This window comes from Temnothorax longispinosus, chromosome 2 (genome assembly GCF_030848805.1).
Source record: "Temnothorax longispinosus isolate EJ_2023e chromosome 2, Tlon_JGU_v1, whole genome shotgun sequence".
Lineage (NCBI taxonomy): Eukaryota > Metazoa > Arthropoda > Insecta > Hymenoptera > Formicidae > Temnothorax > Temnothorax longispinosus.
The window spans coordinates 23,962,704-23,983,850 of record NC_092359.1 but is presented as its reverse complement, the minus strand read 5'-3'; the positions used below and the strand labels follow the sequence as shown (position 1 = coordinate 23,983,850).

Below are 21,147 nucleotides of genomic sequence, written 5' to 3'. Positions count from 1 at the left end.
ATTTAAGGTCGATTCAGACACAGTTGTGCCGTACCCGTACCGTACACGGACAGAAACATTAGACAAGGATTCCTATTGTCTCCATCCTTGTGGCCAAAACGGCCTCAACGAAACTTGCCCCCAGTAGCCGTGTCAAATTAAAATAGAAATAAATAGTAATAAGTTATTTCGTGAATGAATATCCGTCTGTGTCAAACGCAGTAAACGGGCACTGCGTTTCAAGCATGCCCGGCGCCAAGGGTCGACTCGCAGCGGTGGCGGGAATCGCGTCCGCTTCTCCCACGTTGCAAGGCCGGCCAACTTCGACACCCCGGCTAAAGTGAAAGATAATCGCATGCTTTAATGGACTTGGAACCCTTACGGGGGGAAAGTATGCGTAGTAAAAGCTTCGATAATATCTCGTTTTTTAGTTACGAAAACGTAATAATTCAACAGAAGTACTATAGTTCATTATGTCTCTGTGCTTTTCTCTTACAATACGCATATTCGCGCTTAATATTGTTTTCAACTTCGCTGGTTTCTCCGAAAACATCAGAGCTTTAAATAGAACAAAAAAATATGATTTTTTTGTTGTGACTACTGTCAGAAGAGGCGAATGATCCTTCTCGTGATGAAATAAGATTTCATGCTGCACGAAGACGAATCAAACATTTAAGCATTTTTAACCTTTTGTCCTTTCTGCCACAATTCACAAAAAATAATATAGCGTAACAAATAATGTTAATATATTTTAACTGCCCTTCTCAGCATTATAAGTTGTTTCCCAGTTGGAGAACTCGATCGGATAGGAGAACTTTATTGATTGCGAATCGGTGCTCAAGTTTTCCCCAAACGTGAACGAGATGACATGAAACTGCATCTGCGAATCGTTCAATCGCGATCGATCGCTCGGTATTCCGCGTCGAGGTGCGATGACCTACTCTCGAAAAATTTTAAAATTAATTAAAAATTCGCATTGGTTTATACGCTTTTTGATGTGTCTACAACGTTCGAAGGACGAGGGTGTGAAGGAGAGACATGGTATAAAAATAGAAAGAGAGAGAGAGGAGAGAGAGAGGGAGAGAGATAGAACAACCGTAGAATTGACGTATGGATTCATACGTGAAGGTTTATTAGGACAGTAACGATGATTGCATTACATTCTCGTAACTTATGCGTGAGACGATTGGGCAAGAGCCTCAAAACAGAATAAGAAAATACATCCGCTGCTTTCAGCGGATACCGAAGTCGGTGCCCCGATCAATGGCCGGGCCTTTGTTCCGGGGCACGACTGCGATGCTTTCGGATAGTTTTAACCGCAGGACAAAGTTTGGAGCGCCCCAGGCGCAACTCGGATAACTCGACTCGTAGGTCCCAGTAATAGACGGTACGAAAGGATAAAAGTTACGTTTCTAGGACTTAGGAACGCACGCCGCTAAGCCGCCCTTGAACTTTCTGCCTGATTACGGGGCGTTCCAGCAATCCAGCAGTACATTGCTATCGGATTTCTGACACGATTTGCTCATCAGTTTCCCTTTAGGCGTAAATATGAAAATTAGCGATGGAAGAGATACACGATACTGTCCATAGGTTCGTGAACATATATACAATATATATATATATATATGTAACGATATAATATATATATATAACGCGCGATACTTTAACAAAGAATCTTCAACTTTTTAAGTACTTTTTAGAAGGCTGCACTGTGTGTAAAGTTTCGCTCTTATCATTGTGACACATTAACGTTGGAAATAACAACAGATATTTCTTTCGTTGATAATTTTCTCTATCGTTTGAATAATTACCACGTTTCCAAACTCATGGACAGTGGTATATCTTATAAAAAAAATTGTCGTAAATCCGTCGTTGCATTTATACGCATGTATTACAATAAATTAACTCTCAATCAATCAATTGATTACAAACATCAGTTTCATATGTGCAAATTAATGCAAATTTACACATATCATAAAATTAATCATATAATCAGATTATTTATACGTATATATGCATTACAGTAAATTAATAAATTAAACCAATCGATCAGTTGATCGCAAGTCATAAAATGAATGCCATTGTTTTGACGATGTATCGGGGGTGGATTGGTAACAGAGAATTTATAATTTCTCCGACTGTCAAAGCTGCGACCTACCGCTTTTCGTATTGGCTCTCTCGATTCGTGAATCACTAGTACGGTTTAAGACAGTATGGCTATGTATAGTGACAGCGGTTGAAACGGGTCGAATGTAACAATATTTACATGGTGATAGTTACATGTAAGCATTTAATAGTGCCAATTAAATATTCAATTTGCTAATAGTGTTACCCTCCTCTTTACCTTTTTCTTATTTTCCGTTAACGTGGAAACAACAGAAAACGAAAATGATCTCCAGTTATACATCACATACACGCAGTCTCTCTTGTTTCTCGCACGCGACACGCAAACGTACATACAATAAGTCACATCATATGAGCATATACTCTCTTGCAAAAATCAATCAGAAACTTTTAGGAAAAATTTTTACCAACACATATTATAAACCTATTTAAAATTATAAAAAATATTATAAATCTATTTAAAAAGTACTCGACGTACGATAGAGTCTAACGTACACAATGACAGTATTGCTACCTAGTTATGTATCTATAGATACACAATTTGATATCGAGTTCATAGAAGTCCATTCTGATTCCTCACACTTGTATTATCTTCCATGCTGATTTTCCACACGTACGAGGACATGCTCGGTCGAGATCGAAATCATGCTTTTCGACATGATTTTGTGCAAATACGAATCAGGTATACTAAACCCACGCTCGACGTGCGGACAATTGTTAGAACACGACACTATATGGTTGTCATAATCGCTGTAGTAAGCTCGAGGGCCGAAACATCGGGCCTATAAATTTCACTAACTTGTTCTTTTCGAAATCATTTTTTTGAGAAAGTGGAGGATCTTTACGTTATATATATTGACGCAGCGCGAGTGCATTCAACCGAATCTACAATGAGCCGAGTTCTCTCGTTATATATTTAATACATAATAGCTCCCGTTATATATTTAATACATTAATATCGACCGCATCCTAACACTTCGAAAGAACATCGTGATTCGTGATCATAAATTAATCATCTTAAAAGCATGCACAATATTTAGAGATGAAAAATTTAGAATGACGTAAGATCCAAAAGGGATAATAAATTTCTTACACAATTAGAACTGATAAAAGTATCTCTTTGTATTTTGCAAATTATTAAATTATTTTTCATATAATGTTATTTCAAAATTATTTTCAAGTGATGTGAAACTAATAATTGATTCTAAAATAATTACCTAAATGATTAATTAGAAAGAAATCTTCTATTTTATAACTAAATACATGACTTTTTATAAATAAATACATATATTGGACCTCACGTCATTACTACTTCAACTGGTAAAGTCTAGTCTCTCTCTCTCTCTCTCTCTCTCTCTCTCTCTCTCTCTCTCTCTCCTTTCTCTTTCTCTTGTACATATTGATAACGAAAACAAAGTAATCTAATAAGATTTCATTATTAAAAAGAACTCGGTTTTCAAAGGATTATGTTACTTTAATATATGCGTATAAAGAAAAATTATTTACAATATATAAACAGAAACTTTCTAGTGTCTGTTATCTTTCTTATATCAGTTGATGAATTAGGAATTAGTTTTGTAAATAGTTTTTGTAAAAAATTAATGATAAATTCCATAAATATCATCGAATATATCAATTAAATCGCCATTAAAATTAATAAACATATACTTTTAATCATTAAAATCTAATAGGGTTAACAATTTTATTTTGTAGTTACTTTAAATGTCTTTAATACAGATTTAATTCATGATTTAATTGCTAATCTAAAATAATATTAAAGAAATAGACAAATTGTACAGATAAAGAATGCTATTAATTTTTCTCTCGATAAAAAATTGTTTCCTAATTTGTCAAAGCATTAGTTCTTAGTCCCTCTAATAAGAGTCGCGACACGTAGCAGCAACTTTTAATTGGTTCGCATTTTCGGCAAAAGCACGAGAAACAGAGAGAAAGAGATGTAAGAAAGAAAAAGAAAGCGTTATGAATGTATATCACATGTATATCGCTTTCTTTTTCTCTTTTATTTTGCCGAAACTCAAGATGTCGCGACTCTTATTAGAGGGACTCTAGTTCTTAGTAAAGGCTCTGCTTTAACGAAAAACTCAGTAATAATAACAGCGTATATACATCGTATTAATATCGTAAACTATTCAACTTTAAAGTGATAACAATTTAATTAATGTTAAATATTAATAACGATTCCGACAGAAAATTAGACTAAAATATATACATATTTTACCATAGTCAACTCTTGCTCATGTAATTATACCGATTTAATGAGAAAATTAGTTTCACTAAGGCGATTAGTTTGAATGCGATCGATTCTTTGCATCATACGGATAAAATACAAATTGGAAAGAATTGGTAGTTACCCGTGAGATCAAATTGTGTAATATTGATGCAGTCCACAAGCTCAAAAAATGTTTCCAAAATATCCCTCTTTAATCATCACTAGCCCGTAAATTCGGTCGATCACGTATTGCTCATTATTGAAACATTCATCGCCGAAATCGCTCAATCGAACGCGCATTTTTAAGAATTCGGCAATCGGTAATCGCTCTCATATATTCCATTAAACGTGTCAATTACGTATTTTCACTAGATTTAAAATCCGAAATTTCGGATTATTATTTGCAATTTTCCTGTTAGTTACGCTTGCTCATTGAAACAGGCTTTTTCACAATAAATATTTAACTCTACGCTTTCTAAGTTTCCATGATGCGATCGGCGATCAATAGTATCTCCAGGACCTAATTATCGATTACGAATGTTCGCTATCGCGAATGATCAGACTTATTTTCGTCTCTAATAAACTAAGAAAGAACGGGAACATCACAGTCGTATAGAGGATGTATAGTAAAAGTCCGTCCGTATTTGTGAAGGCGAATTTTTTCTACGGTATGTATGACTTTCGAGCAATATACGGACAGACAGTTACGATGACTTAAGAGATTCGTTCCCCACGAGAGGAGAAAAACATTATCCATTGAACGAGTAAAATCAGGTTTAAATAATCGTATGATAAATGATCGTATGATTTTTTTTAAAGCCGGATCTAAACAAGGTGAACGAGCGCCAACAAACACGAACGAACAATTTGTTTCGATAAGTACAAACGGCGTCGCGAGTTGTTCATTCCTGTTTGTTTTCGCATGTTCGTTCGGTCAGGACCTAGGGCTTAAGAGAGCACGCGCTTAACTTAACTATTTTCCCAGTATCGAAAGAAAGATTGAGAATTAAAGTGCTTCGCAGCTGCGGACTTCCATTCAACTTTTAACTCGTAATTAAAGTTAAATTGTAACGACAAACAGAGAAAATGCATTTGCTTAAATCGAAACAGCGGCAACGAGTCGTAATGTTTTTTGCGCAATCACCGCGAAACAAAATTTACTTGTACTTCTTCGAAAGTAAGGATTCTTCTCGAAAAAGTTAATTGTCGACGGTAACTTATTCACGTAGGCTACTATCGGCAATTTAGTAACGCAGCCAATTAATCCCACTTCTCCTGTTTACGGTAACGAGGCTGCGACGAGTTCTCGACGAATGACATCGTCCGCACGGTCGTTTCTCTTGCACGCTGTTTAGACGTAAAAGTATTTTACCGCCGATGCTTTCTCCTCGAAATAGTCAACGTGACGCGGACGAATGGGATAGAATGAGAAAGGGTGCGTGGACAAATTTAAAACTTCGTGTCCCGGTCGGATAATAGACTTGAGTAACACACTCCCTCCCGATGAATTTGTCAACGAGGTCGTCACTTTCTTCGGTGAGCTGAGCTATTGGTGATTCTGGATGGCTCTCGATCTTAAAGTTGCGGTTCGTTGTAAATTGAGCCAGGACTCGTCCGCGTGGCCGCAGTGATGGCCTTTTCTTAGTGCGAGCTTCTGCCGCCAATGTAAAGACAGTTCGTGAAGAGCAGGAACAGCAGCAGCAACGGTAGAGGTGAAGGCGCGATACCTTTAATACAAAGGAAAAACGATTTACAAAACAATTACTTTGACTTGTGCGCTCGATAATATAGTTTTTCCGATAATATATTAACTCTTCTTTTTTTTTTTTCTTTTTTCTTTTTTCGTAGTTGATCTCGCGGAGTGAGTCGCGCGGTGCTATCGATTTGCGTTCTGGCCTGCATATGGAGCATGGAACCACGCGCGTGATAGCTCATGTTAACGATAGCATAAATAGTAATATACATATCGCACGTTTTGTTCGTGTTTACTTCTCGTGGACTTTTTTTTATTGCCGCGCATATGCGGAGCGGAAAAAATGCAGCGTGGAGAGCCGTCGTGACGTAATAAAAACGCCGTAACATTTTTGCAACAATTGCATACGTTATGTGTACAATGCAATCCTTATGACCAATATAATGAAATGCGCAAAATTCTTTTCCGGTAAAATCTTTACAAATGAAAAAGATCTCAAGATTCTGTAGCTCAACCGTCATATGTGAAACAACGTTAAATGTATTTCTTTATTTTTCTTCGGAAACGCGTTCCGAGAGCTTTCTCATTGTCCGCCTTTCCATTCAACCTTCGTATTTATCCATTTATCAAATTCGACGATAACGATCGTTTACAAACTGATAACGAATCTTATTACGCCAATTTGTTCATTATATGCAATCCCACGTTGGTTCCTGCGGACAAATATTGCAAAGTCGACGATACAATCTATAGAATATTGAAACGGCTGCTACACAATCTCGCGCCTTGCGGATGGCGAAAGTGGGGTGCGACATTATCGTTGATTGCCTATAAATAGGTACGCGTCTCATATCCGACCAAGTCCTATTTGCAATTTGCAATTTGTTTCGCAATAACAGTGGGCAATTTTAGTTGATCGAAACCGCTGTGACACGAAAGTAATTCATATTATTTGGTTTCGTTAGATCAGTTTCTCAAACATCGCATAATATGCGAAATTTAATTTTGCATAATAAATAGTGTTCGCAGTGCAAGATAAGAAGCAGATAAGAAGCAAGTCGAATCACATTATTACCTAAAATTCTTTTACGGACTCGATGTAGAACTCTTTTCTTTTAAAGATGATGCATTGGGAGATAACACAGTTTCAAAGAAGAATTATTAGCGGAATCGATGAATAACATCCGATTGATCGGATCAGTGGAAAACGACGCGGCATGTATCACACGATTCATATATACGTTTCGATCGTACAATCCCGCCGAGTTTGCACATTTTTCTGTTCTGCAATTGTTACCGCTCCAGAACGGCATTTAAACGGCGACCGAATGCTCGAAGATGTATTTCGAGCTATTAAGCCCAGCGGCACCGGCTACTCCAACCATTGCATGGGCGTGCAACAATGCACCAAGTTGTAACAAAAGTTTCACGAATCCGAGGTATTCGACCCCGTTTGCCAACGCGAAACGAGTGAATAACGGGCTTCTCTCCGCGCAATTCGATTTGACGGAACGGGCTAAAGTACACCGCCTTAATTCATTCTGCCTGCGCTACCTTTTCCAGGCCGCTTCTATCCATTTACGTTGCCGCGCGCGTGACTTTTCGCCTCCTCGAGAGAACGAGAATGCGAATGAACGGATCTCCGTGCAATTCAGAATAGATCCCTTCTACAGGGTTTTTACCGGTTTCTCTTGTCGGGCTTTCCTTTATGTTACAAAAGACTCAATTATTTTCCAGAATATCCGTTCGTGTTTTTTAGAACGTGTATAATGGCAAGAAGGAAAAATCAAGAGAAATAACTGTCATAGAAATTGCCAACAAGATATTTAAATGCCCGGAACATAATGACCATAATGTGGTCGTAGTCTAGAATGTACAAGTCAGAACTGTTAAGAGAAACGAGACTCCGTTTGGTTGAGTTTTCAGAGACCATATTAATTATATGCAGAGCGCGTCGCATTTCAAAAATTATATTAAGTCTAGAATTCAGTTAAATTCAAATATGTTGTACTTTTAGTAGCTGTAATATTGCAGGCAAATCTTTTCTATTTTAAAGATTTCTTTCTCTCGAGAGCTTTGAAAGAGAAGAGATTTCTTTCTCTTCGAGATTCTATGTGTCGTATCTTCCAGAAAAAATCTTTATTCATCTGTTATTTTAACTATCTTTTTAGCTGCTTGATACTTTTCTATCTTAATTAAAATGAATAAGAACATTTACATTTACATAATAATGGAAATATGGGAAACTGCAATTTCTTTTGTAAATATATACCTACGGAAATATAACAAGCACTTCACTACGTATATATCGTGATATGTCTACTGCAGTTATGTAACTCTACACACCACGGCTCACATTTTTCCATTTCCAATATCCATCGTAAATAATTGTATCATCGAAAGCGAGCGAAATGTATGAACTTGGACTTTTTAAAAATTCGCATAGATATGAACTTACGCGATGCGAAATAAATTCAATACTCTTGGAATTGGTGCCGTATTGCAATTTTTTAATTTTAACGATGTGTATCGCGTTTTCCATGGCCATATATTATTGAGTGTTAGATAATAAACAGTAGATATACATATATTTGCTAAATGTAAATAATATAATAACGAGGTAGTAGCAAGGAAAATTTTGCATGTACTAGGAAGATTTTCTTGACAAGGCGCATTTCCTGGTATACCTTATCAGTCTCTTGAGATGATGGTGTTACGACTGCTTTAAAAAATCAGAAGCTACCTATGCAGGGAACGGTAAAGCAACGCCGTGATATAATTAATTAACTAATTTCACGAAAGCCTCACCATGCCGTGCCGATCCGTTGCTCGCAGGTATCTTCATCGTGTAATTTTCTTCCTCGTCCACGAACACGTAACTGGCATTAAAGCCCGTGGCGTCGAGACGATCGTTACTCTTGAACGTAACACGGAAAAACTTTCTGTCGCTGTAAACGTCGAATTCTTTCAGCTGACCACAGTGCCTCGGATACTTTCGGTCTCTGATCATATAGTTGGAGAATTCAACGTAATCGCTGGCTGACACAGCTTCGCACCTGAAAAATTCCGAATTTAACGATTGAATTTTTATTTTGTAGACGAGGAAAACATTATCGATGATTTATTTCATTAATCATCCACAAAAATTCAATAACAACGATAAGAACGCAATATTACAATTAATATATTGCATAACTTTGTAAGGTACATAAAACTTGTATAATATTGATTCTAACTTTTGGTCACTGCTAATACGGTTCATTTAGATAATCTCAATGATAAAGATAAAAGAGGAAAGCGTATATAATAATACTGTTTCCTAATTAAAAAATTATAATTTATTTTATAGTTTAAACAAATTAAAATTAACTGACGCTTTATCGTTAACATTTATATTACGTTTATCGAAGCAAATGAATGGTGAATTTTATAGCATACATATTTGTAATTACGTATATTTAATTGGATGTGTTTTCTACCATTTGGATATATATATATATATATATATATATATATATATCTTTATAAATATTTTTTATATTGTATTTTCCTTAAATTTACAATTATAAAAGTTATAGTAATAATATTATTATAATAACGTTTGATATATCGTAATGAAATATAATACCATAAAATATATCCATTTTCATCACATTTCGACAAAAGCTTTTTAGTTGTGCTTTAACTTTATGCATCAAGTTACAAACTGCATTTTTTAAATTAAATAAAATACTGCGATCGAAAAAATGTAGATTAACTATTTCTCTCTCTCTCTCTCTCTCTCGCACTTCTTGTACTCTCTGTGTTAAGATATATCAAGCAAAATAAATATACTGATTCTCAATGGATTAGTTTGGGTAGTTAAACGACTCACTCTTAATTTCTCCTGCAAGCTTTGATAGTTCGGAAACTTTGCTGGACGTGCATTTCATTAAGGAAGTAATTTATATCTATCATATTCATTATCTCTTACCTGTCAGCGAGATTTAGTTTCCGCTTTTTATATTCATGTAAAAATCAAAATTTCAAATGGAGTACACGTATCAAACTGTATATATTTGAAGATACAAAGACATCAAGATTATGGATTATTAAGCATTTGAATTGGTATCCGATAAGCTATTCAGCTTCTACGCAAGTCTACATTCTTCCTTCAAGACACGCCTTATGACATATGCAATACATTGATATATATATATATATATATATATATATATATATATATATATGAAAAATGGAGCAGCAAAAAGCTCCAACATCTACCTCTGGATGGAATATCGATAAAATTCGGATGACTCTTCTTAACAGTCTTCCTCGACTATCCCAGAGTAATAAATTGCGTTTATAATTCTTTCGCCAACAGTATTTCCATAAATAATTCAATTTCAGCCTATTATTCATATCATAATGCAAGTGTTATTTAAGTGCAGTAGAGTTACACGAGAAATATTGGCAAGATTTAATCTTTTACTTAATAATAATAATTAATTTAACGTTGTTCAACAATATTAATATCCTCGTTAATATCTTAATAAGACGTCGCGTTGCGCTTAAGGAGAATGGAAAGCTATCATTGTTATATCTTTTATCATACAAAATGCATATTGAGTAGCATAATAATATTCTATTACCATCTCATCGAGTATAATTAAGGGCGACCGGAGTAGTGTTGCCTGGCAGATAAATAGAGGCGATAAGTAAGATTTACGCTGCCATTCGGTTGTTGCGCAGCGACACATCCGCGGCGAGACAAACAATATATCGTCGCGAAAAGAAATATTGATGTATGAGTGATGAGGCTATTATCGCGGAGTGGAAAATATATATTGCAAATAGCGTGCGAGCGCACGCAAGAATGAAAGAAAGAGAGAAAGGGAGGAAGTGAGAAAAAATGAGAGAGAGCCCACGCTAGTTGGTCCGGTGACATAAGTGGCAATTCGGGTGATAGATCATTTTCCGGCACGTTTTCTTGAACGCGAGCGTAACCAAAAGCGTCTCGAGAACTGTTTACCGATGGTCAGATTTATGGCCGAGTATGCATCTTTTTCCTGTGCTCCTCGCCGCGTCTTGCCTCGCATCGCATCGCATCGCGTCGGGCCGTGCCGCGTCGACGTTGGTGAAATGCATTTACGAGTAAAGCACCGAAGGCGCACTTCGTCCAATCGAACTCTCGTTTCGTTGCGCGGGGACTGGTGATATTTACGATTACCGTTTTCCGAAGTAGCACCAGGGGAAAATCTTCCCACGAGCGACTGGCACGGCTGGTTGATGCATGCGGCCGCGATAAATAGCGCGGCGAGACATTGCACGGCCGATGTTGGTCGATGTCGAATTATCAATTTATAAAGCGAGTCGCGTCACCGACCGACCGAAAGCGACAACACGAATTTCGCCAGCGAATTCTGCTCCGATGTTCTTTCGTCACGATACACGTTGTGGCGCCCGGCCGCCGGCCGTGGCGCCGTGTGCAACAAACGAGCGTACGCCGCGTTGTTATAAAATTCGACAGAAATTGGCGAAACATGATTAATTAGCGGCTTCCGGTAATGAACGTAGCGTTACGTTGCCGCCGGAATATTGATGGTCCTGCGATTTAATACGACCCAATTAGGAGCAGCTATCGTATGACCTCGGCACCCCAATCCTCCCTCTGTTTCCCTCTCGCCATCGGTCGTTTCTCGACCAGCACCCTTCCAGCACTATTTCTCTTTATCTTTCATGCGTATGTAGTAGTGTGTGTGTGGCTCTATCCCTTTTTATACATCCGTCTGTCACATTTCGGCTTTCAATGTGCGCGGGGATTTGCGTCACATCGTTATATTATTTTCTAGAAATTACAGCATGTTATATTTCTTGTTACATGATAATGGGTAATATGCTCGTTAATAATAGTATGCGGCGTGGTTGACACGTAATTGCCTCTGTTTCTCGAGTATTAGTCGCCGAATCTTCATCAGGGCTTCCTTCATGTTTCAATAAGTAGCTGAGAACTTGGATGTAGTTTGATAACGAGCTATCCCAACTCCCGCAAGGTCCAGAATTGAACCACTATCGATTCGTCTTCGGAAAGATTCTAATTTGCTTAAAGGCCGCGTTGTGTCTATTGAGTCTCAGATGCGATAGACGAGAGTCTACATAGATAGATAGAGAGAGTGTGGTAAACGAGTTTCCCGATACAGTTAAATGATTTATATGATTGCATATAAATGCAATAATTATATTGGATATAAATGCATCGCCTGGTTTTTTCGGTATTAGGGGAACCCCAGGCAATCAATTCGATTCATTATCGAGATATCTGAAGTGTAAACATTTCACTAGACATTAACCGCGATATTTTTATCGGTTGGTACCGAATTGTCATTATCTCCTTTTATCTTCTTTTCACATGTGAATATCGCATTATTATTCGCGTTAATTAATTTTCATTTCTCATTATTATATTTGTATACGGCATGCGCGCGCTATCGTTCGTCAGTGACGTTGATCGCCGACAATGAAAATACTCGCAATTTTCGATGCCGATTATTTAAATAAAGGTTGGACTACCTGCTTGTATCGCATTTTCAAAACCTCTCGAAAAAGCAGCGCGAAAGGATTTGTTCATTCAACTTACGGTAACACTCCCTCGACGTCGAAGAAGTGGAAATGAAGGTGAACCTTCTCGTTAGATTGACCATAGAAGAAGTAGTAGCATTCCGTGCTACGAGGGTACAGGCCGGGGTAATTTGGCGACGCGAACGTACCGTTCCGGGTCTCGTTGCTGTTGAAAACAAAGGCACACGGATACTGCCCCTCTTGCCGACCTGTCGTTATACCGAAGTCTGAAACAGTAAAGCAGCATTCGTAAGTGCGCTGAAACGCTTGAACGGATCGATATTCGATATTCGTGCGAGTAGTGGAATGACTCGAAAGCATTTCTTTTTCGTAGTTTGACGATTTCTCTCTTTCAACTATTCCTTGGTCGTTCGAACGTTATAAGATTATTATTAATTATTACCGTGTTTATATCATCAGATAGGGAGAGAGAGAAAGAGAGAGGAAAAATTGATTCAATTTATAGTATTCCATTGCAACAGCGCGAAGAAGGGTACGAATTTCTCACTGTTTTTTCGTCATCACAATTTATTATCCACGCACTTCATTATTACAGGGGCGTTTATAATCCTCTGAGCGGCTTAATAAATATTGACATATACTAATGGCTGGCTGCGCAACGTAATACAAATCATTGGCGGTACAATCGTGACAGTGTAATACGCCCGAGAAATATGAATAATATCGAAGTAATTACTAATATATTATTAATCGACAGCTTCAATGTAGGCAGCGTCGAAATCGAATATTAAAGCGCGAGTTTCGGTTCGCTCGCGCGTGTAAAGCCTCCCCCGCGATATCCCCGTAATTACCCCGGTGTAAAGCCTGTTCCCATGCTAGATTGCTTGCAAGGCGGTTTGGTGACAACGGTGTCTGAAAATAGGGTGTCCTGCATACGTGTTGCCGTACGCGCTAGCGCGATGGTTTTCGTGGTCAGTTTCGATCGTATATTCGCCGGGCTATATCATCGATCGCGAATACGGGAGTATCGGTTAGCAAGATTTTTATTCCTAACTCATTTTTCGTTCGGCGAAATGAAATCGATTCTCCTCAGTTTTACGTATGTCGTTTGTCGTAGCAATAAAAAATTGTCGCACATCCCATTGCTCGCGCGAGCGCACAACTTGATTTTTCAAATTCTGCAAAATTGCGTAAAGAACCGAGCTTATGCTTTCAATCGATCGGATTTTGCCGGACAAGAATTGGCAGACACCAGGATCAATCAATTGCCCTATTCGAGCGAAAAATAACTACGTGCAGGTCCATCCAATATAACATCCGACACGAACTGCCATACTGCTATACTGAATTGCATTTAATTCCACTTTTTTACGCCACAAAAATTACTTTATCTTACACTTTTTTTTCACGCGCGTCAGTATTATTCGATATAGTTGAATTTATTCTGGGCTGATCCCTACGCTGTCCGCCGCGATGAGCAAATCGAGTGGCACCTCGGACCGGCGCGCGGCGCGGCGGGACGTAAAATAATTGAATAACTCCTTGCAAACATTCCAAGCGTCCGTCGTTGACGCGACTTGGAGGCACCTCTTTCTTCCTCGATCCTGTCGACCGATTAAAATTTCTCGACAGAAGCGGCCGAAACCTCATTACGGACGACTCAATTAACTTCGATCGCGACGGACGCCCCAGAGCGACGGCTGCTACGGAGAGCGGATGGTTCAGGAAAGATCGGCGTTTCCTTCCACCGGGAAACTTCCCGGAAAGTGATTTCCATCCTTCACCGCATTCTCTTGTTGAAAAATATCCGTTTCAACGACATTGCCGTCGGCGGGCTCCTCACCGAGCGACCGAGCACGCAGAATGTTTACGGCGGGGGGGGGGGAGAGCGGAAGAGCGGAGAGAATCCGAGGAGGGAGGAGAGAGTATGTTAATTACGGGATTGGCCCCGTTGTCACACAGGCCCCGTTTCAAACGACTCGCGGTGGTTGCAGTTACTGTGGAACTCCTCTCGTGAGTTCCTAAAGTGCGGTACACCGCGCTGCGAGAGCACGGCCAAGTTTCCTCCGGGCTGTAAACATCGAGTAATAAGCTTTCGTGAGACTTTTGCGCTTAGTTAGCCGCATTTGTTATGGTCACCGTGTACGCGGTTTGTCTGCTCCCTCGCTCTCTATGGCCAGCTTGTCAGAGGAAGAAGAAGAAGAAGAAGAAAGAAAAAAAAAAGAATACAACGGGTCGTCCTCCGCGGAAAAAAGTGTGAAAATGTTTGAAAAGCGTTGCGAGTACATAGCTGAGAGGTCAGCTTGGCAACTATCTCGCCTAGTCATTACCTTTCCCTTTTAATGCACCTTGCGATCATATTGTCCCTTTCATCGTCGCTAGCGTTGTCAGCCCATGCAAACTCCAACCGCAAGACCGTCTACTTCATATTCATAAGAAATAATATTAAAATTCACACATTCCTAACCCAGAAATTGCGAATAATGCATAGAAATTGGAACTCAATTCGAATGAAACCGGAATTTTTAGACTTTGGAAAAATTGATGTATAAATATGTATATATATATTTTTTCTGAATATTTACATACAAGTAAATTTTGTGATAAAAATGGTACTCCGAGAAGAGATGGCAGAATTGTGTTCAAACACGGTGCTGCTTGTTACTACCTGTAATTTTTCAATACCACATAGAACAAATGTAATAATCTACAGCCTTTTCATATCGCGTTTCTCCACGTCTGCAATCGGAGCAAACGTTTCATGTTTCATGTTTCAAACGTGTTTGATGTACATAAAAAAAATCCTGTAAATCCTTTTTATTTATGGGATATATACCACAAAATTGTAAAATTTTGTATTGTAAAAAATGTCGTGTAAAAAAAGGATGACAAAGTTTCTTTTTTGTTTACAATGACAATATCAATTCGCGAAAGCATTAAGCTTCTATTTAAAACGTGCGTGCAGGAGTGCGTAAAACTATATCATTGATAGACCAAACACGTTGTCAATGCTCCTAAAATTATTGTATAGTTTTGCAATTACTTAGATTACATGCCAGAATTACGCTTTATATACTATATGGAGACCGAATATAGTATGTCCGTCTGTATTCGGAAAGCCGAGTGTGTATTACCAACGTTAAACATGTATACACAGTTCGCAATATTTTCGCAGAAGGAATTACACGGCAGCAATTAATGTTCTGACGCGTTCGTCGCGCCGTGATTTTTATTGTTACGAGGTCGTAAAGAGACGTTCCTTGTGACGGCAGCGCGCCATACCGTGCGCACCATCCAGATATCGTGAAAGCGTTTAGCATCCGACATAATGCTACTCTACGAGCTAAACTCAGGAGCGCTCTGGATATGTGCGCCCGCGTACATTGTCCCGAATACTTCCGGTTTCTCGTGGCGCGCTAACGTATCTCGGAAAACAACGGTTGGTTGCTCTTTCTCTTTTCCGCGTACCATTCGCCATATAACGTTTCCGCGACTCTCTTCCTCTCTATCTCTCTTGTCTTTCTTCCGTGTCCCGTTTTCGTATCCCTCGTAACTAAGTAATACCTCGATTTACGTAACGCGACACAATGGCAACGCTACTCGCAGCGTGGTATTCGCAAAGATTTTAATCAGGCGAGCGTGATACGAGTGTATGATGTCAACGTAGACCGAATGTTTGCCTGGCGAATTAAGCATGGAATTCAGTGCCGCATCGTTGTATCCGTGGTACAGCAAGTCGCGACGTCGATCTAGGCGATTAGGGTGGTTTCACCGCAGGACGAAAATTAATTAATTTCGCTTTGTTTGACGAGAGAGAAATAGAAAAATGAAAATTGTGCAGCCAGTGCGACGGAATGTGCAGATATCTATCAAATTATGAGTTTGTTGAAAGGCGAATTATAGAAGAATATTCGTAGCGAAAAATATTCATGCGAAAATATTATATCCCGGTGGAATTGGAAGATGCATCGAAAATGCACCGTACAGCTAGCAACGTCGTGCATTAGCCGGTCTCGATTAAGGGAGCTTAATAGAATTTTCCACTGAAATTATGATGGACACATTGGACACGTTTATTAAAATTCGATAAAACTACATTAAACGCCTTTCACCAATCGTGACAAATAACAAAAGCAAATGTCGCCTTTATGAACGTTTTGCACACGCGCGTAACGATTTATCATTCATACTTGTATAACGCATCGATACGTTCCACACTTGCAATCTCAATCTAATCATCAACGTATATGGATAAAAAGTGACAAGATCAGCAAGTTTCGGACGCGACACAATTCCGCTGATTCATTGAGAATGAAATGCTCTGCGCGTGTAATTAGCAGTGGGACAAACAGATCGCAACATCCGTGTCATGCGCTATGGCGGTATATGGTACCTGCTTTTAATAGAATTTACCGACTCTGATTGGGTATAGTACAAATATTTGTGAATTATATGTTCCACACTCTAACGCAATGCGGAATAATCGAGAGTATTGCTAAATCAGCTGCTTATTACCGATATGGCTACTGATTACGGTTGAAATTATCATTCACTATTACGATACGGCGCGCGGCGCGGCATTGTGTCAGATATACGCGTTAGATATTCGCCGAAATACATTCACCGCATTTTGTGTGGAAATGCGAAAATTAATATTCTAATAGACGTTTCCGTCGTGAAAATTGAAATGGTGAGTTAATTACATGTACACTTTCTGAACATATTGTGTGCGAAATGTCACACGTGATAAAGCCCATTAAGTTGCACGATATTCACCATCCTATACGCGACTTTCGTAGCGTATATTCTATCCGCGCAATCAATGGAAGTGACTGATGCGTGCGCTCTATGCATGTAATTCCTTAATGCGGCGGGTCGCGTTTCTGGTTGTCGCACAATTTGTCTCCCGTAGGGATCGTCCGTTGAATTTCGACGTCAGAATCGGATATTTATGACACGGTCACGCTTCGCTTTATGACATTTCCCGATAGCTCGCGACGGGTAACGCGCGGTTAAGGGCATCGCTGGATAACGCGTGTTACGTTCGATCGGACATGCCCCCGATCCGATATTCATTTGCGGCGGGGCGCGGCGCGGCGTCTGAAACAGCACGTCGCAGAGCGTGTGGATATCGAACGTTGAAATATGTGACGCACCTCTAAATTCAAAAAAATGATTATTGGAATTATTTCACTACCCTAGAATTCTGCTTTAAGTTTTTCGAAATTAAATAAAATTGCATTAATTTTCTTTTTGCGCGAGTCTTCACCATCGAATGATTAAATTTGCATCTGAATGTTCATAATTTCCATTCCGACCGCTATTGAGAAAGGAGCGTACCTGTTTTGTACATCGACTTTATTATACGGATAGCGTATACTCGAGCTAAGAAAGGACCCGAAGAAAGTTGCGCAACAATTACTCACTTGTTAAGCGTACCTCTAATAAGCAAGAAGCTTGATTTACTGGGTGCCCCGAGCATCGTGCATTTTTTCTCGTTTGCAGATTCCTTGGGAAATTTGGAGTTCATTTCTCATTGTCTACTTTTATAACTTTGAGAGAATTTTCAATATTGGACGTCTCGATAACTAAATTCTATATTAAAATTTTAACAAAAGTATAAATTGCTTGATCAAACAATAAAGAAAATAATTCGTCAAAGAGACACTCTACAGATATAAGAAAAGTATTTAACTAAAGTCAGAGAAGTAGCAAATGAAACTAGCAAGACATAATAGTAAAACATCTGTCTTAATTAATTCTGTATTAAAAAAGATAATTTATTAGATTTTCATATAAAGCTGTGATAATAAATGCTTTTTTTTTATCGTTGCAACGCTGTTTTTCAGCTGATATTCGCAAATATTCGCGAAAGTACCTAAATTTGTTTTCAACCGAGCAAGAGAAGCGTTCAACGAGACATTTTAATATATTATAATTTAATCGATCAGTTATTCATCCGCGATGCGAACTCTGTCAGATATGCGTTGCGTAACTGCAACGCGCCGCGGCCGTTCAAATTATGAATTGGCTGATTTTATTTCGATGATTACCGACAACGTGCCAGAAAATATAAACCGCCCCGTGGGATTGAGTGCATTACGATATGGAGTAAATAAATCAATATTACTAAGTTTTCAAATGGTATCATATCAGCATAGAGGGCATAAATAAATGGGTTTTCCGAAATGTTCTTGCGAATTACCGAGATTGATGTGATAGTGGATTGCCGATGTTTATATTATATATTACCAACGAATCATCGAGTTAATGCCTACGAGCAAATAGTTGCGCGATGGTTCTTTAATGTTCATTGAATATTTAGCAAAACGAACGTTATTTAACGTTGAATTATCCGCACAATTTTAATATTTAAATTTAATGATTGCAGTCATTTATCTGTCCATCAGTCTCGAAAGGAATATTATCAATATTGCTTTGTTTTCGTTGTGCGTGATATCTTATACGCTCATTTCGGGATGACATAATCCCGAATTAAAGTCCCATATTGTTTCGTTTGACTGGCAGTGGTCCGATGGCTGGGAACTTTTTCTACTTGTATCGCCGGGGTCTCGCATTTCAACGTAGGGTTTTCATTTTGAAATGACCTCACTCTACGCTCGACCTGCTCTTTTTCCAGTCGCGTCGCTTGTTTCACGCTCGGCAACAAGCAATGCCCCTCCGATTACGTGAGGCGTGGGGGTTAAAGTAACGAGAACGTCGCGTTTGTCCGCGCTTTGTACATTTCTGCGGAAATTACAGGATGTTATTTGAACAGAGTGACGTACGTTTCGAGTTGCAGTTTGACAGGAACGCCAACGACAAAACCGACGATAAATTGCGCGAGTTAACTGTAATAAGCTACCAACTTTATAGTTCACATATATATATATGTACATTGGTACATGTCCTATATATATTTGTCCCGCAATAGAAAAATCCATTCAACATTTTCAACTGATTTACAAGTCTGATTATTAATTGCCAACGTTTCGCGCTTGTAAGGTACTTTGCAACTTGTGCAACGAAACATCCGTAAACAAACTTCTGTCTAAGCACTGTTTTGTGTTGGCGCAAAAAGAAGCTCCGAATTTCGTGGCGACGCGACGTTAGACCAGGTACTCCGCATAACTATGCACCGGATGCTGCAGATATTATAACTACGCATGCTGCGCTACACGCTGAAGGAGCAAACACGGATCTGCAATCCCGCCATGTTTGTTGTTGGACAACGTTGTGCCTGGAACTTTTGGTATCACGGGATTGGGTGTCGGTCGAGCGAATCTCCGCGAGTCGGCGAGTTACACGGCAGACGGGAAATCTATTTTGTTTCGCCACGGCGGTTCCGCGATTGAGATTCACGCACGGCTACCAAGAGCGCCTCGGCCCCGCTCGGTACTCGGTATTCGGTATTCGGAGCGTACCGGAGCGTAGGATCCAATAAAATGGTACGTTTAGTTGCCCGTTTTTCCGATAAAGCCTAGTCGAGACGGCCTATAGTATCAATTTTTCAAGGCTGCCGAGACGAGGGAATTTCTCCGTCCTGCCATAGTAGCCACAGTAGTTTCTGTCTTCCAACGAAAGCTAGTGCGTGTAACTCGTACAAAGAGCATCGAAAGCTGCCACTATTTTGCACATTTCTATAACGTTTAACGTACGGATATCTTTACGCGTTATATATCATCGGTCACTTTCCAATATTTTCATGAAATCAGAATTACAAATTTATTAGCAGTTTTTAAAAACGTTATTATGCCCGATAATATTTTGTTTGTGCGAGATGAATTCTAAATGCAATTATACATATAAAGCTACGGAACGTGCATGCATGTGTGCTCGCGTATACATATATACGTGAAGAAATAGAAGCAATCAAAGCAAGCGGAGGGCAAGAGAGAAAGAGAGAGAAAAAGGACGGTAAACGAGCTCTCATTTCTTTTTTTTTCTAGTACACGTGGCGTATCCGTAAAATTGATAAAGTTTCGTGAAAACTTTTATAATACCCGGCTGTGGAAGAATGTTCAAGTATATACGAGCTGGCAATTTATGTTGCACCAGATCGCGACGCTCTGTCCCGAAGTCGGCCATGGGCGGGCACGAGGATCGCTTCGTGCCGTTGTATGCATCTACGTGGGTGCATGCAGACTGTTTATCACACTTTCGAGGAATATAACCGTCGTTAAAATCGTCCTGCGATCTACATTACAAAAGATTCGCCGTCGACTCGCAGTTCGGCACCGTCCGCGTATCCGAGAGCGTTCGGCCGCCGAGCTCCCTTCGTCGTTTCCTTCCTTCCTTCCTGGCCCTGTCTCGGCCGGACTCCTCCCAACTTTGCAATTGTAATCAACGATAACGATTCCGGCACCTCGTTCTACTATTCACGCGGAATAACTCTCGAAATGCAAAACGATCCTGTACCAAGGTGGTATTTAAAGCGTCGCCCATAGACTCCTTTTTTTTAGGGGAGGGGGGCGGTTACTTCCTGCACGCGTTCGCGTACGTGTTACGTTACAATTTTTATAGTTCACGTGTTGCGAGACCTCTGTGAGTGTACTTCGCCGTG

At 39.3% G+C, this 21,147-nt stretch overlaps 2 protein-coding genes across 9 annotated transcripts in view; one reads left to right on the top strand and one right to left on the bottom strand.

Annotated features, from left to right (window-relative positions):
• The window catches only part of M (zona pellucida domain-containing protein miniature), a 308,803-nt gene that overhangs the window by 43,194 nt on the left and 244,462 nt on the right, over nucleotides 1-21,147 (top strand). The gene's annotated exons all lie outside the window — the stretch shown is intronic.
• Nucleotides 1,083-21,147, bottom strand: part of Sol1 — a 238,388-nt gene continuing 218,323 nt past the window's right edge. For all 4 annotated transcript variants that reach the window (XM_071797777.1, XM_071797774.1, XM_071797775.1 and 1 more), the window contains exons 11-13: nucleotides 12,643-12,850; nucleotides 8,835-9,082; nucleotides 1,083-6,060 (exon numbers count right to left, since the gene is read on the bottom strand). In XM_071797777.1, coding sequence (XP_071653878.1) covers nucleotides 5,975-6,060; nucleotides 8,835-9,082; nucleotides 12,643-12,850 — 542 coding nt within the window. In that variant the 3' untranslated portion in view covers nucleotides 1,083-5,974. The remainder of the gene's footprint in view (nucleotides 6,061-8,834; nucleotides 9,083-12,642; nucleotides 12,851-21,147) is intronic.